General features: G+C 41.7%; 1 protein-coding gene across 4 annotated transcripts in view; it reads right to left on the bottom strand.

Annotated features, from left to right (window-relative positions):
* The window catches only part of DYRK1A (dual specificity tyrosine phosphorylation regulated kinase 1A), a 70,714-nt gene that overhangs the window by 5,827 nt on the left and 46,995 nt on the right, over window positions 1-17,892 (bottom strand). For all 4 annotated transcript variants that reach the window (XM_086883956.1, XM_086883957.1, XM_086883959.1 and 1 more), the window contains 6 exons: window positions 13,171-13,376; window positions 4,650-4,742; window positions 3,590-3,778; window positions 2,794-2,941; window positions 1,296-1,582; window positions 32-178 (listed from right to left, as the gene is read on the bottom strand). In XM_086883956.1, the coding sequence (XP_086740082.1) occupies window positions 32-178; window positions 1,296-1,582; window positions 2,794-2,941; window positions 3,590-3,778; window positions 4,650-4,742; window positions 13,171-13,376 (1,070 nt within the window). The remainder of the gene's footprint in view (window positions 1-31; window positions 179-1,295; window positions 1,583-2,793; window positions 2,942-3,589; window positions 3,779-4,649; window positions 4,743-13,170; window positions 13,377-17,892) is intronic.

The raw sequence follows: 17,892 nt of genomic DNA, 5'->3' as shown, positions 1-17,892 counted from the left end.
CAAAAAACCCAATTTTGGGTACATAACTCACCTCATTTGCCCCACTGAAGAGAGGCTCTCCAGTGTGCATCTCAACTAAAATACACCCAAGGGACCACATATCAATTGCAAGGTCATAAGGCATTCCCAGTAGCACCTCTGGTGATCGATAAAAACGACTCTGGATATATTGGTATATCTGCAATAAAAACATCTCAAAGTCACAATCACACACAGCATCCAAAGGGAATGAAATTTCCAAGTGACAAAACAAAATAATCCCATCTTGGTGCAGGGAAAGATGAGGTATCAGGGATAATAAAATCTATACATTCATTACAGTAATAAAAGTATCTAATTGTTAATTTTTAGGAAAATATTATGCTCACAAAAAAAAGCAGGAAGTTCAGCTTGAGTCATGTCATGTTTTTGTAATTGTGATTCTTAACATTTCAAAATTATCTTATTATTGATAAATAATGGATTTGGATAAATAATTCAGATGACAATTCTTGTTGTCTTCCTTCAGTCCTTCCTTTTAATTTATAGCAAAAAGTTCTTTAATTAATCTAAGTCTCTGTCTCATTGCTGCTTTCAGTACAATATTCCATATTCTGATCCACTCTTCCTAAATTTATTCTGGGAAAAGGCAGTGGGGTGCTACTGGCCAGTGCCAACTGCTCAAGAGACAGCTGGGGCACTTTTGGTGAAGTTAGTCCATAAATTCATGAATTCTTTTCCTAAAGATCCAATCTGCAGTATCACTAATCATAAACAAGGGCATGCTAAAGGAAAGCTCATTGAAAGGGGAATATAGATGGAATAAGATAATAATAAAAAAGGGTTTTTTTTAAATTTATTTTTACTTTTTTTTTTTTTTTTTTGCTTCATTTATTAGCACTGCAGATTTCTACAACCAAGTGCTGATAAATTCTCTACTGACACAGCACAAAAACACAGCCAAGGTGAAATAAAACATGGAAAATCTATCATATGGTAGATTTTTATCTACTGGGATGCTAAAGGGAACTGGTGGACTGTCGAATTGTTCAAAATAAGGGGTGGATGTGGCACTTTTGGACTTGGTGAACGTGATGCTGCTGGTTCATGGTTGGATTTGATCTTAAAGATCTTTTCCAAACTTGACACTTGTATTTAAAGCTCTTGTGGACTGTGGATCTCTATTTAAAATTGAGTTGTTGTTTTGAAAGCATCATGAATGAAGTTTCAATGAGCTAGATGAGTGTTATGACTTTAAAACCCTGCGTTTTTCAGCAGCTCAAACAGAATTTTCGCCCATTTCCCCCCAAACTCACCCTCTGCCCAAGCTGACACGAACTGCCAAAATCCACAATCTTGATGGCGCTCCTTTTGGGGTTGCAGAGCAGGATGTTCTCTGGTTTTAGGTCACAGTGAATGATGCTGAGCTCGGGGGTGGCCAGGAAGAGCAGGGCCGTGCACATCTGCTGCGCGAACTTGCGCGTCAGGTTGAGGGACACGCCGCGGAAGTTGGTGTTCCTCAGCAGGTCGTACAGGTTGTAGGACAGCATCTCAAACACCAAGCACAGGTGGTTCCTGAACATGAAGTGGCGCTTCAAATGAACTGGGGAAAAGGGGGAAAATTAATTGATACATTATATTAATCATTAATACACACTGAGAATGAATTATGGGTTAATTACAACACAGCATGTAGGAAGGAGGACCATCAATGAAAGAACAGAGCATTGTTTTTCTTTCCTTGTTCTGTGTTATTTACAAAATATTTCTGCCATGTTTGGAGGACATGAGGACATTTTCACATCCTCAGGTGCACCTCAGTAAAACTGGAAAATCTTGTGAAATCTTAAACACTTTAATCAATGTGTAGGAAGCTGAACACTAAGTAAGAGTATTTCTTCTCTTCTGTGTTATTTACAAAATATTTCTGCCATGTTTGGGAGACAAGAGGACATTTTCACATCCTCAGGTGCACCTCAGTAAAGCTGAATTAACCAAAAAACTTGTGAAAGGATATATTATCAAAGTAAGTTATCACTCCCTTACATTTACAGAGGAAATATTTAATTGTGAGACTAAGTTAAAATGCACAGTGACATCACCACAATTTTTAAGCTGATTACTTCAATTAATAAAACTGATCAATATCCCCAAGGAATTGTATTCATTTTTTTCTGGCACAATCTCAGTTTATGAAATGAACCAATCCAAGCCTTTTTTTTTCATTAAATGAGTAAAATATTTGTCACATTCCTCTGTTGAGAGGCCAGCAGGGTTTGCCACTGTCAAACCTTCAGGCTGCCACAAGACAATTGAAATAACAAAAGCATTTCAGAGAAAAAGCAACGCACTCCCCTTTCTGGCATAATAAAATCTTGAATATGAGCACCATGAGAATTCAGACTTTTAATTAAGGTGGATTTCTGGTCAGCTTGGTGTCCATGGATTTGTTTTCTCCATTATCCCAGAGCAGTTCCCTCTGTGTCCTTTATAACTCACCTGAGATGGCACATTTCACTCCCACTCTGATGCCATTTCCTGCCACACATCCTTCTCCAAATTCCTGTTCTTTAATAATTCCTCTTTGGAATTTTCCTCCCACCATCCCATGTCCTGCTGGGCTTCCTACACTTGATTCCAACTCCTCCCCACACTTCCTGAGCTCCCTGGACCCACCAGCTTGGCAGGAACCGCCAAATATCATCAGAAATATTCCAAAATAGATTTGGAAATCAGCTGAAAGCAGCCTAAACTCTACAGCAAGATCTAAACCATTCATAATAAAATAAAAATGAGGAATAATTAATTCAATACCTATGTAGTACTTCATCTCAGTGTCATGTTTGTTCATCAGCTCGAGCAGTCTCACTTCAATCTGGGCCTGGTTTAGGAAAGCCTTCTTGTTTTTGATGATTTTGATGGCCACCCACTCCTGCTCCACCCGGTCATAAGCCTTCACAACCTGCAAGAAAAACCAAATCCATCAGGGAAATCCAATTTTCAAAACCCACCCAAACTCCCTTTTTCACCTTTCTGATCTCAGAGTTCTCCTTTTTAATTCTATTTCTTCTGATGATACAACAAGAAAGCTACAACTGATTTGGTGACATTTATTGCACTGATGTCACTTTATATGCAAATAAAATTAACTAAACCAACACTGTAAAAGGACTGGTAAATCTGAGAAAAACTAAAACCAACACAAATAAAAGCTCCATCCTCCTTCCATCCTTGGCTAAAGCTGCAACCAGTCAAAACAAATGCTTGCTAATGACATTTATAAGAGGAAAGATCCAGCACTAAATATTGTTTTAATTTAAAAACCCAATTCAAACTAAAAACTTAAACCAAAACCAAACCCAAGTTGAAAATGTCAACAGATGGCAAAAGGTGGAGGATTTTTTATTGTAAAATGCTACAAGACATCGAAATATATTCAAATGTTTTCTGTAGTAACATGAAATAACACAAAATGTGAGTGTCTTAACAGGCACTCAGGATAACAGGAGTGAGAAAAAAGTTCTGATTTCAAAATGAAGCAGCAATAGCACTTCAAATTAAATACAACTGTGATCCATAGAAATGATATAAATACTTAACGAGCCATTACCTGTCCAAAGGATCCTTTGCCTATTAAAGAGTCGATTTCATAGCGGTCCATCCACTTCTCCCCATTTTTCACAATGTAGTCATAGTTGTCATCATCATAACCATCATTGTAAACTTTCCTCTCCTTTTTGTGACTGGAATCATCTCCCTGGCCCTGCTGATGCCGCCGTTTTTTTTTTGCATAGTAAACCTGGAGAGGAAAAGGAATTTCCTTAAGAGCCCTGCTTAGAACTGCAGCTCAAAAAAGAGGAAAATCAACTTTTATTCAGCATCCTGTGGTTTTAAAGTGCAACTTCTACAAGTGGAAAATCAAGCAATCCTCTCCTCCTATTGCTGTGCTTAAAGTCAGGTTGCTATTCCAAAGCAAAGTCTTGAATAATTGAAAAACTGGGAAAGCAGCACTAAAGGAATGTACTAACACAAATAATAATAATAATAACACTGATAAATGTAGTTAAACTGATCTCTAGAGTTCACAGGTGCCAAAGGAACAGAAAAATCCCAGCATAGTGTGCACACAGTAAAATTCAAAATGCTAACTGGAAACAAGAATTACCACTTGATCTTCCCACAAGACTGGAAAGAATTCCAAGGAAGTCATTAATCACCATAAAAATCCCTTCATATTCCCTTTAATTGTCAAAGTTTGAAACTAACTGATGCTTTCCTGTATTAACCTGAACAACTTTATATTGTCCATTTGTCAATAATATTTAATTCAATAATTCAGAGGAAACACTTCAACATTTTCCTGAAAAGTTCTTAGAAACATTAATAAAGTTTAATTGAGCTCCAAGTGTGTTTGTGCCACTTGTGTTTCCTTATCCTGCAAGCTCAACATTTGTTTATAAAACAACAGAAAATAAATCCCAGGATAAAAGATTTCCTGTGTGCTGGACAGAAAACAGGACCATGACAGCCATGACCACAAACAAGATGTGAACAACTGAGAGAAAACTTCATTTTTTTGGATCTCTTGATGAGATTATTCGTAGAAAATCCATTTAAATCATGTATTGTAACAAACATCAGAGCACATTAAAGACAGCTGCAGCCATTACCTCATTAATATGCTTGTATGTTTTGATCAAATCTACGGAGAGTTTCCTCAATGGAGCAGTGGCTGGATCACGAAAAGTTTGGGGCATTCGCCTCTGGAATGGGAATATGGCAGAAATTAGAACAAAAACAGGAATTTAATGATATATTTACTACATCAAATTGTGAAATTCCTCCCAGAATGAGCTATTTCAACGGAACAGGTTTTTTTAAAACTGAGAGTAAAAAAAACCCCACACCCAGTTTAGTTACTTTTTAATATATTAATATTTTTAATATATTAATAATGTTTTAAAAAGTAGTACATTCCAAGATTCCTACCTCTCCTCCCACTACACCCAACAGGATTAATCCAAATCTCCTCTGACAACAAAGACTCTCCTCCATCCTTCCTCCCCCTCAGGGCTGACACATGAACTGTGACTGTATTTAAGGTATAGCTCCAAAGGAACTTCACAGGAACTGCTGGAGAACTGGGCCAGCTCACCACATTCAACTGCATTAAATTCCAAATAAAAACAAAATCCAGGACGACCAAAAAACAAAAAATCTCCAAGGGCTTTTTCCAGCACTGCCAGACAAACTCTGGGAATTCTGTCCCACCCAGCCAGAGTCTGATGGGGAGGTTGGAGAGTGGCTGATCCCTCAGCGTGCTCCTCTCTCCATCCCCTCACATGGGTGGCTCTGCAATATCCCCAGAAGGAGACTCCAGCCCCTCTCTGCTCTCTGCTCAGGGCTGGGCACTGCCCAGGGCACAAGTTGTGCCTCCTGTGCAGGGGGAATTGCTGGGCTCAGCCCCTGCCTGTGGCTCTGGTGCCATTGCTGGGCCTGGAGCAGAGCCTGGGCCTGCTCTGCCCCTCCTGCACCCAGGGACAGACAGGGATGGACAGGGATGGACAGGGATGGACAGGGACAGACAGGGATGGACAGCAATGGACAGGGACACCCCAGGGACACCCAGGGACACCCAGGGACACCCAGGGCTGAGGCCCCTCTCAGCTGGGGCTCCTCTCCAGGCTGAGTAGCCCCAGCTCCCTCAGCCTTTCCTGGGCACGGAGATGCTCCAGGCCCTTCCTCAGCTCCAGGAGCTCCTGTCCCTGCTGTGCTGAGGAGCCAGGGCTGGACACAGCAGCCCAGAGGTGCCTCCAGGGCTGGGCACAGGGGCAGCATCACCCCTGACCTGCTGGGAATGCTCATCCCGATGCACCCCAGGATCCCTTTGGCCTTCCTGCCCCAGGACTCTGCTCAGTGTCCCCCAGGTCCTTCCCCAGCAGGTCACCCCCAGCCTGTGCTGCTGCCTGGGGTTGTTCCCCTCCAGGTGCAGGACAGAAAACTTCAGGGTGAGTTGAAGCAACTCCATTGGAGAAAAGCTTGTGCTGTGCATGTTTTCTGTCAGTATTACTGAACTAATAAATGAGTTATTAAATGGAGGTGCCCAAGGAAGGGCTGGATGTGGCACTCAGGGCTCTGGGCTGGGGACAAGGTGGGCATTGGGTACAGCTGGGATTCACCTTGGATAGCCTTCCTAACTTATATGATCCTGGAATTCTGTGATATGAACCTGAAAAAGCTGAATTCACCTTCTGTGACTGAAGAGAGTTTATCATTACTAAGCCAACCTCCTCTTCTAATTTTTATAGGATAACTTAACACTTATAATGGTTGCTGTACAAATAACTCTTTCCCCCTCCCCTTCCCCCAATGACACAATAAAAAGAATCACATCAAAATGACCCAAAAAAGGTCTCATTGAAAGAAATTATAGCAAATTTCTGCTTCTGAAACTGGACCTGCACTGAGGTACCCGAGGGACCACCCTAGGAAGCCAAACAATAATTCTCCTCCTGTGTGGGCAGGGGGAAAACACATTAATTCTATTTTATTATAAGTACAAGCACTTTGTAAACATCAGGAAACTGTTTGAAAGTTTCCTAAACAAACTATCAGACATTTACAAAACATTTTTGTTTCTTCCTTTCATCTGGCAAACAAATGTGGCCCATGAAATAAACCCCACCTAAAGGGGATCTTTTGGTTCCCTCCCACAGCACTGAGCAGCAGCAAGTCCTGACCCAGCTGCCATTGTTAAAGCACCTTCAAATCCAAGTATTTCCTTCAAATTCCTGAATTCTGACTGAAAAAGGATATTGGAATATGGGAATGCTGGTGGGTTTTGCTGGTGAAGGAAACCAGGATGTGGCAGAGGAATTATCAGGAAGATTGGCAGGGCCCAATCTCTCATGACCAGCACAGGGACTTGATTTTTATGGGGAAAGTCTCAATGTGGAAGAATTCCATAGATCATATCAACTATTCCCATACAAAATTGTTCTAATTTGAGAAGGGACTTTGTATGACAAGTCTTCATGTTTATTTTCAAATTTATAAGTCAAATTTGCTTGCTCACTTCAAAAATAAAGATCTAATTTCTACTCTGAAATAAACAGCCTGGTGAAAAAAATAAATTATCACCATCCAAAAATTGTAAATAATTTAAATTCTGCAGGCTACTGAAGCCAATCCCTTATTTAAAAACTGTGGATTTTGACAGTCATACATTTCTGAGCACATACTTGAACCTGTATGAACTTTTCCACAGCTTCTATTTTGCTCCCCTGGGTTCATAAAGTTTTGGGTTGAATTCTTTCTCTCACACTTTTATACTGTGAATTTTGTAATATTCCCTTCTTTTTCCATGAGAGAGTCTTTCCTCCTGATGATGGAAGACCATGGAATAAAGTCATTATCTGATTTATACAACAACCCTCTCCAACAATCCTTTAATGTTGGGCTTACTCTGATTTGTCTTGGATTCAAGGAATGCTAAAACACCAAAGAAAAGGGAAAAGGAAAGAAGGGGAAAGGGAAAAGGGAAAAGGGAAAAGGGAAAAGGGAAAAGGGAAAAGGGAAAAGGGAAAAGGGAAAAGGGAAAAGGGAAAAGGGAAAAGGGAAAAGGGAAAAGGGAAAAGGGAAGGAAAGGGAAAAGGGGAAGGAAAGGGAAGGGGAAGGGGAAGGGGAAGGGGAAGGGGAAGGGAAAAGGGAAAAGGGAAAGGGAAAGGGAAAGGGAAAGGGAAAGGGAAAGGGAAAGGGAAAGGAAAAGGAAAAGGAAAAGGAAAAGGAAAAGGAAAAGGAAAAGGAAAAGGAAAAGGAAAAGGAAAAGGAAAAGGAAAAGGAAAAGGAAAAGGAAAAGGAAAAGGAAAAGGAAAAGGAAAAGGAAAAGGAAAAGGGAAGAAGTTCCCATTTCACAAGCTTCAGTCTCTATCTGGTGGCCAGACAGCAACACTGCAAGCTCAGATCTCCCTAAAACCAGAACACAAATCAAAGAGATGCTGCATCTTAGGCCTGAGAGACAAGAAATTAATTACAATTATAAACTGTAATTAAATAATAGGGAAATATGCACAAAATGGCCCCATTTATGTGTCCACAACACGCTGGTGACAAAGCACATTTTATAGGAACTGTGACTTTTAACTCAGGTGTGCTGTTTGAACTCCCAGCCTTTGGGCATGGAACACACAATAAATTTCTCTATGGACATTTTCTTTTTTGTCCAAACAGATGGCATTGTTCCTTTTTAAATGATTTTTATTTTGATTATGGAGAATGCTGAGCTGTTTATGGGATGCTTTAATTAAGATTCTGTTTAAAAAGAAGAAAGGTTCACTATCATCCACAACTAAGAAGAAAGGAAGATAAATTCAGCTTGTGTATTGCACATGTTCTGCTTCACAAACAGACTAAATAATGAAGATCTCACTGTGTCAGGACAACTTTTAGCAAGAATTCCAAGTGTAATTGTTTAATTAATTGACCTGCATGGCCACACTGATGACAGAGACTGCTGAAGTCAAACCATCATTAAAAATAATGTTGATCAGGTAGTGGGAATTTAATCCTGAATTAAGGATTTTAAATTGGTGCTACAGCACGGATTTGGCAATGATCACAGTGATGTGATCAATAAAATCTCTGGCCAAGATCTGGTCTGTACAATCTCAAATTATTCAGAGTGATCTTAAATAAGATAGAAAGGTGCTTAACAGTCAGTCTGACCTTCCCATTCCAGGTGTTTCATAAAAGCTCAACTGCTACCAAAATCAATTTGCTACCAAAATCTCACCTCCTTTATCAGGTAAATCAATTTTCTAATAATTTTGTAATTAAATGAAAAGAGTTTCAGGCAATCTAAGCATCCATGATGAAAATAAACAGAGCAGCAAAAAAACCCCAAACTCTGCTGTTGTGACAACTTTTAAGTTCTTATCTTTTATTCCCATCAGGCTGTGTTGAATTCACAAGATGGAACCAGTTAAAACTGGACAGAGAAATATTAATTTGTTACTACTACAGGGAAAGATCCCAGAGATCCCAACTTTTCTATTCACTCTGGACCATGTGCTCCCACACTTCCCTGAAACTGAAGCACTCAGCAGCCACAGCCAAGAGCAGGACCCCATCCTGCCTGCACTATTTGGGAAATAAAAGCCTTAAAAAAAAAAAACTCCTGAAGGAAAAAAATTCAAAGGACAGAGCTGGAAGTTTTTAACTGTGATTTAAAACCTCATAAATAAGTGAAAAACAAAACAATCTGTCTGGTCTTGGAGTAACTTCCTAGAATTCTTTGATCCTTGTTTGTGATGGGTTTGGAGACCACAGCCAGAAAGCAAAAAGTGCAAGAGAAAATTATGTAAATAATCTTTTAAGAGCAAACTTATATGTAATTATTTATATTACTTACATGTAATATAAATATATAGATTTTATAGATTTTATATAATTTTAATATAAATTGCCATTATTGTTTCCTAACCTTTAACCTGCAACTGTGAATGAGTGCCCAAATACCAGAATATGGCCTGCAAGCCACTACAACCCCTAATCCAAGCAGGACAGAGCAGGAATAAAACAAATAAATTCACATTCAAGACCTGTCTTTCTTTTCTCTGGTTATGAATTAAAATCATTCCAGGAACCTGAACCAGACACTCCACAAAAAAAAGGAGTCAGTCTGCAGCAAAGACATAAAAATAACCTTCAAGAGCATCATCAGGTAATTACTGAAGCTCAGGGAGTTCGTGCCAAGGATGGGATTTTTGGGAGAGGAGCTTTCCCGGCAGCAGCACCGCGGCTCTTCGGCCAGCAGAGGGGGGCTGGAGCTCGGGAAAGGCTCTGCTGGAATCCCGGCAGCGCCAAACTGGGAAAATCCCGATTTTCCCGAGCCCTCCGGCTGCTCAATTCACCAGGGAACTGCAGCAAAGAGGCTCCAACTCGCTGTCAGTCAGCTGCTGGGTGCTCACTGCAAACAGGGCACTTTCAGGGCACCCAAATGGGGTATTTTGGTAAAAAAGCTGTTTTTAGGGCACCCAAAGAGGTTATTTCAGGGCACCCAAACGGGGGATTTGGGGGCACCCAAACAATTTACTTTTAGAGCACCCAAAGACTTTTCTTTTAGGGCACCCAATTAGATTACTTTTAGGGCACTCTAAGAAGTTGCTTTTAGGGCACCCAATCAGGTTACTTTTAGGGCACCCAAGCAGATTATTTTAGGGTAACCAAGCAGGTTGGTTTAAGGGCACCCAAGCAGCTACTTTTAGGCTGTCCCAATGGTCCAGGCTGCTGATGTTGGGAAAATCCAGGAAGCTGAAGCTCCTAGACCCAATCCTTGTCTGTCTGACTGGATGGGAGCCATTGCATTGAAAGGATCCAACCTTAAAGGATCAAACTTCCTGAATCTACCTGAAGACACCTTTGTCCTCCTCATATTTTTATATATTAATATTAAACTATCAAGGCTTCTCCAACAGCCAATTCCTTTTGCTGCATATTAAAAGCAGGATTTTCTGGAAGATAAACATTGGAGCAAAGGAGGCTCAGGGGGCCCTTGTGGCTCTGCACAAGTCCCTGGCAGGAGGGGACAGCCGGGGGGGCTCGGGCTCTGCTGCCAGGGAACAGGGACAGGAGGAGAGCTCAGGCCTCAGGCTGGGCCAGGGGAGGCTCAGGGTGGGCAGCAGCAGGAATTTGCCCATGGAAAGGGAGCTCAGGCCTTGGCAGGGGCTGCCCAGGGAGCTTTGCAGTGCCCATCCCTGCAGGTGTCACCTGGACGTGGCACTCAGGGCTCTGGGTTGGGGACAAGGTGGGCATTGGGCACAGCTGGGACTCATCTTGGAGACTTTTTCCAGCCCAAATGATCCTTTGGGATTCTGTGGTATGAACTTGCAAATGCAGAAGTCACCTTTTGTGACCAAAGAGAGTTTGCCACTATAAAAGAGTGGTCTGTGTTAGAAGCTCTACAAGGAGACAACAGAGAGAACAAGTGGTGGGATTCCACCAGAACAATGAAACAACCACCCAAAGATGGTTCCAACAATGTTCTCTGCAAGGTTCCTCTCCAGAACTGACATTTACAGCGCAGAACTGCTTCTATCAAGGCCAGAGAGAAACAAGTGGCAGCATATTCATGGAAATACCTTGAATTAAAGGGATTTCTGTAGGAATGCCATAAAGAAAGAATCTGTAACATGCAGGGACACAAACCCCCAGATGTTTGCAGATCACATCTGGAAAGAAAAACACAAAACCTTCAACCATACAGGCCAAGGTTTTATAAGAAAAAATGTTATTTTTTAATCAAAATGAGCAAGAGCTGAACAAGATGTGAAAGAGCAACCCCAAAAAAAGAACAAGGAATTTACTCTGCAGAGAGACCAGGTCCAGAGCAGATGATCTGAGCCACCAGCAGAAAGATCTCACAGCTGGATCTGGCTGTGCAGATAAAATCAGAAGTGCACTGCAAAGACAAAAAGCCTTTGAGAGTCCCCACAGACAAAACCTCCACTCCAAGCAGGAGCTTGGTGAGGAGAACTCTTGGTGGGACTGGGTGATTGGAGAAGCACAAGAACTTGAGGGAGGAAAGAGGCAGGGAAGACAAGTAGTCAGAAGACTTCAGAAAGTTGGTCACCATCAAAGCCAGAACACTGATTCTATAAAATTGTGTTGGTGGTGCAAAGACAGCTTGATTGCCATGGTCAGCTGATTATCTCCTCACATGGATCATGTCACAACCTAAAATTCCTTGAGTTTGCTTCTGAAGTGCCTTGAAAGGATTCAGGTGAAACTTTTCTTGACTGACCAGCCTCATTGTAGAAGTTCTGGGAGACCCTTAATTTAAAAAAAACTCATATAAAATACTTTTGCAGATCCTCAAGCTAAATATTATTATATAGGAGATTTCCTCCTGATTGGCCCTCAGGAAAGGAAACCCATCCTGGGCCAGCTCCATTCACTTGGCTCCAGTTGCTGGAGATGTCCAAATCCTGGCACCAAACATCCTGGCCATCCTCATCCCCTCTAATCCTTTCCTCCTTCCCACAGCACCAGAACGTCTCTTGATGGCTCTGGAGACTTTTCTACCTAAAACATCTTGAGCATTGAACACACTTCATCTCCATCCTCTTTACTGAAATATTCCTTCTCAGTCTGCACCACATTTTCAAGTTCTAACTTACAGGCTTTGTTGGAACCCATCTGCCTTTATGTTTCCACAATTGGGCTGTGGAATTTTTAAAAACCAACAGAATTCCCATGTATCCAAATCAACAGCAGCTCCTGTGGCTCCTGGCACTGAGTTAGGGAGTTCTTTCACCAGTCCTACCTACCCAAAAAAAATACATTTTGTGCAAATTTCGGTATTCCAAATACACCAACCCGTGACTCTGCATTGCAGAACTGTCCATTAGGGTAAGTAATAAAGCAATCAGATGCTAACAAACAGCACAAACATTTTAAAAATTGTTATTATTTTAAAAAGTGCTTTTCACAGTTCTCCACTTGGCCAATCTTTCTCTCCCTTTATTTAAAAACATGTTACAAGTAGAACAAGTAGAATAATCATAATAAATATTTTCCTGAAGTTTAGAAACAACTTCAAAAACTTTTTTTTTAAGTTATTGTGTGTATCTATGTATCTATATATCTATATCTGTATCTATATCTATATCTATATATCTATATCTATATCTATATATATATCTATATTTGTATCTATAGACAGATACAGATATAAATATTTTTAAATATACTGTTATATATTAACTCCATCCTTACAGAGTTGGGAGTTAGTTAAAAAAACCAAACCCTACAAAAATGAATGCCCTGATCCTGTAATTTATGGTTGTATAATGCAGGGGTAGAGAGGGATTTTCACAAGTTGAGAGTGACAGGACATGGCAGGGATGACCTTAAACTGAAGGAGGGCAGGGCTGGATGGGATCTGGGGCAGGAATTGTTCCCTGGCAGGGTGGGCAGGGGCTGGGATGGAATTGCCAGAGCAGCTGGGGCTGCCCCTGGATCCCTGGCAGTGCCCAAGGCCAGGCTGGACATTGGGAGCTCCTGGGACAGTGGGAGGTGTCCCTGCCATGGCTGGGGGTGGAACTCAACCTTTAAAAGTCCTTTCCAACCCAAATAATTCCACAACTCCACATTTCAAGCACTCCCAGACGGAGAAGGAGCTTTCCCCCATACCTGGTTTGTCAATGGGAGTGGCTGCTCGAGCTGGTCAGCGTAGGATAAGGCCGAGACCTGCTGGTCACTGATGTTCTGCTGCCGCCGGTCACTGTACTGCTGATGCGAATGGGACATCTGTCCAGCCATCTGAAGGCCAGCAGCATGGAATGAAAACGATGGTGCAAGCCGAACAGACGAAGGTTTGCATGCTGAAGTCTCTCCTCCTGCAAACACAAGGTGAGGGTTAAGCAGGTGATGGGTTGAAAATCTTGCCCTGCGTTCAGACTCTCGGACCCCGGAGGTCATTGGCAGCCAGTGGTTGTCACACATGGGATATTCCACAGGGAAAGATCCTGGAATCATCCTCAGGGAAAGGTTATCTGCAGGGCTATAGGGTAAGGACTTCTCACAAGGACAAGGGGGAATGGCCTTAAGCTGGGCCAGGGCAGGGCTGGATGGGATACTGGGGAGGAATTGCTCCCTGGGAGGGTGGGCAGGCCATGGCACAGGGTGCCCAGAGCAGCTGGGGCTGCCCATGGATCCCTGGAAGTGTCCAAAGCCAGGCTGGAGCAACCTGGTCTGGTGGAAGGTGTCCCTGACCATCAGAACTCAATCTTTAAAGGTCTCTTCCAACCCAAACCATTCTGGGACTCTAAGCCTGAGCATCCCTTTTCTCACATCTCCACCTGACTGTCACAACTCAGTCAGAACTTGACAGGGGTTATTCCAAACACACCAACTTCGTGTATGGACTCCACAAAAGCCAGAAAAACACACAGGTTCTGCCTTCCAGGGTTGCTCCCAGCAGCTGTCAGTCCTTTGCACTGACTGTGCCAAAGGAAAATCCAGTGTCCAGCCTCAGCAGCTCATCTTGGTTTGGGGATAAGGTTTAGGGGTGATGCTGGTGGTGTTGGGATGATCCCAAAAGGCTCTTCCAACCCAGTGATTCTGTGAATCCCTGATTCCCTGTCCTCTGTGTTTACGCCTCCCTACAAAGTGCAGCAAACAAAGAGCAGCTGCAATCTGAAAGCAAAATTATCACTAAAGATTAAATTTAGAAGGAAGGTGTTAAACAGCCAAGCACCTGACCAGCAAAGGGAAATCCCCACTTCCTTTACAGTCCAAACCTTGCAAGAAAATACAAGCAGTAGAAAACAGTAGATGAGCACAGACAAGATTTGGCTTTCTTAAAAATAGCTCTGTCAAAAGAAAAGTAAAATATTAAAATTGATACTGCACCATTGACTCAACACCTATCAGGGCAACAGAAGAACTGCATGGATGAAATCAAACACCATTTTGCATTGATTATATTAAAATATTAACCACTTAAAGTTAACATTGCACAGAAAATTACTTTCTACTCTTCTACAAAATGTCAATTAAAAACTGACAATCAGAGTTAATCTTCCATCTCTACAACTTGGTGAATTTAGTGAACATTTGCTTTTCAAGATTCACTGAGCACTCCTGGAAGAATGGCTGAACATATGTAACACATCATCCAGTATCTCTACTTTTTGCTCTTTTAATTTCTGAGGTTCTGCTTAACCTGAAAAAAAATCACAATCTCACTTAGCAACATCATGGTGACTGAAGTAAAAGTCAAAACAATATTAAAATCAGAGAGTCAAAAATACCACTGATTCTGAAGTGTAGAGCCAGTTACTTTCAAAGGTTTCAATCTTGTATTTTCTTACCCCAGGCCACAAGTTTCCAATAGAGAGATACCTGCCCAATTACATAACTTAATAAAAACAAATTTTATTTTAAAAAATTCTGCCCTTCCACGTGTTCCTAAAAAAGCAGAAAACTCAGATATATAAACCCAAAAATCCTGGCATGGTGGGGATCTCATTTACTTCATAGGATCTTCTAACACTCCAAAAATCACAACAAATCTGAGGATAAACTGAATCATGCACTACACACATTGAAAATAAAGTAAAAAAGAAAGTAAAATAGCGTTAAAAGTATAATTATCCCACAAAACAACAGTTGTAATTTGATGTTTTGGTTCAGCTTCAAACTTTCAGCTTTCAAATGCTTGTAGACCTTTTCCTCCCAAGTCCACCTGCATCCAAGTCCATGAATTTTAATTTTTTTGTTTAACATTTTTTGGAATTTGCTTCTTGTGACCAACAAAGAGGTCCCTGTTGGCTTGGAGGACAGTCCCACACCAAATGTGATACCAGACTGTGAATCACACACACGTGAATCCAAACTGTGTCCAACAAGAAACTTCTTAAACCAGAAACACAAATGGTTCCACAGCAAATCTCAGAAAAGGGGATGAGATTAGAGCCTGACCAGTCTGATGACGTGAAGGATGACAAAAAGATGGATGGGAATTGGCCAACTCATCCCTGTGTTCCCATCCCAAATGGAAAAGCATTTGAGTCATCTCCAAAATGGGACTGACCTCACCCACGTCAGCAACCAGCAACAACCACCTGGCTCACAAGTTTGGGAGCTGTAACCACAAGGATCGGCAGCCAAGGAATTCCATCTTTCCAAGGTGTCCTTGTGGCTGCCAGGAAGGCCCCAGAGCTCCCAGCCTGGCCACCAACACAAACAAGTCACACTCAGCTCCAGGCCCTGCTGGAATCCCTGTCCTTGCCACATCCCAGACTCTGCTCCTGACACCTGCAGTCCCATCCCAGGACATCCAACCCCAAGAGAACACTCCCAGAAACACCCGGTGACACGTTAGGAAGAAAGGAGAGGGGAAAGAAGGACTGGTTAGAATAGAAATCTTGACCTCCTTTAGTTTTAGGTCGAGGAGTCGCTCCAGAAATAGGGACATTTGTGCACAGCCATTAATTGAGGCTCACAAAGCCTCTGGTGGCTCTGAAATTGTTTTTTGGCTTATCTGGAGAGCTCCAGACATCCAAAAAATCAGGGATCTGCTGACCACCAGGGCAGGACTAAAATCCACCGGCACCTGTTCCCACAGCACATCCAGAACTACCACAGGACAGAAATATCTGTGAACAAGATGTAGTCAATCATCAATTTTCCTTTTTAACCACTACGAGTTCAAGTGATCACACCCAGTAAAGCACCTTGGGAGGAAAATGAAGCAAAAAAACCCCAAAACATATGCCAAGATCTCTAAGCATGAAGTACATTAAGGGAAAAGATTATGGATTTGGAGTGGGTAGAATTATCTTACAAATAGGCCTTACCTAATGTTAGTTCAGGGGAGGCATAAAAATACCCACCTTGATGTGTATTTGCACTCAAAAGAGGCTCACAGCTCAGAACTCTCTGAAAATAGACACACTGCAAAAATGGATTCTCCCATAAAGGAGAAGGTTGATTTCTTAAAGCATCATCTCAACACAGTGGAAAAAGTTTAAGACTATATTTATTTATTTGGTGAGGATGGAAAATACTTTTGTCGTTCAAAATAGCTGGGTTTTAAATGGATTTTTTTATTATTTTTTTTAATGGATGTTTTGGGGCCTCCCCATCCCTGGAAGTATCCAAGGCCAGGCTGGATGAGGCTCTGAACAACCTGGGATAGTGGAAGTTTTCCCTGCCCATTGCAGGGGGTGGAACTGGATGACTTTAAGGTCCTTTTCAAGCTAAACTATTCTGTGGTTTTATGATTTTTGCAAGCAACAAAAAAAGAGTAACAAAGTAACAAAGGAATTATTAACTCCGTACATAACAAATATTTGAGATTGTGATTGTAAATTTTTGCACAGATTTTTAAGAACTCAATGCAGATTCAATTTTCCTACCTCATCTGTTTGAGATCCTGTAATTCCCATTTTGACATCAGTCCACATAACTCATTTAGACATTGAACCTCCTCCCAAGAAAAAGTATTTTTGGTGGTAAAACACATCCCTGGCCCTCTCTGTTCAAAAACAGCGAGGCACAAATGTTCACTGACCGATGGGGAAGAGCTGCAGGAGTGATCCCAAGAGCACATCATCAATCCAGGAAAAATCAGTGGATTGTAGCTAAAGCCCAACTGGCCACAGGACTGGGCAACCTCCAGAGGTCTCTTCCAGCCTCAACATTTCCACATTTCTGTGTCACAAAAGTCATCACAAAGTGAGGTTTCTCTCTGGATCAGGATTTGTTAGAGCAGCTCCTCTGTTGGGTGGGACTGCACCTGAAAATCCCAGCAGGAATTCCAAGGTTTCTTTGCATTCTTGTTACCCAGCTCATTAAAGATCTGCTTTGCTTCTCAAAGTATCTTTGTGACTCTCTTTGTCCCTCTGTCACACTTCTAGTGTTCTATTGAGGTGTATTCATTGTGGAAGATAAAAAAGGAGGCAAAGTCAGACAAAAATCATTAGAGCAAAAAAGTGACATTTCCTTAACGTATTTTCCAACTTCTCACCTCACAAATAAAAATTAGCCCCCAAAAGGAACCATTGTGACTGTTTGGACCCTGTGAATGATGCAAATCTGCCTTCAGGGCTGACAAAACCATCTCCCAAGTGCAGCAGCAGATTTTGTTCCATGACATGATAAAGAATTATCTTGCTGATAACAGAACCTTTGCAAGAGCCTTAAAAACACTTCCCTGCCTGTTGATTGTTGAACGAGGTGAAGCAGGTAAAAGCAGTGAAAGTCCCATCAGCATTTCTTTCATACTTCTAAAAGTTTAAATGCAGGAATTCCCCAAGTTTGGAAGCCAAAGGTTTCCATGTTGGACAGGGCTTGGAGCAACCAGGGATAGTGGGAGGTGTCCCTTCCCATGGCAGGGGGTGGAATCAA

Source organism: Cyanistes caeruleus, chromosome 3, assembly GCF_971803275.1.
Source record: "Cyanistes caeruleus chromosome 3, bCyaCae1.hap1.1, whole genome shotgun sequence".
NCBI classification, from domain to species: Eukaryota; Metazoa; Chordata; class Aves; order Passeriformes; family Paridae; genus Cyanistes; species Cyanistes caeruleus.
This window is presented reverse-complemented; position numbering and strand designations above follow the sequence as displayed.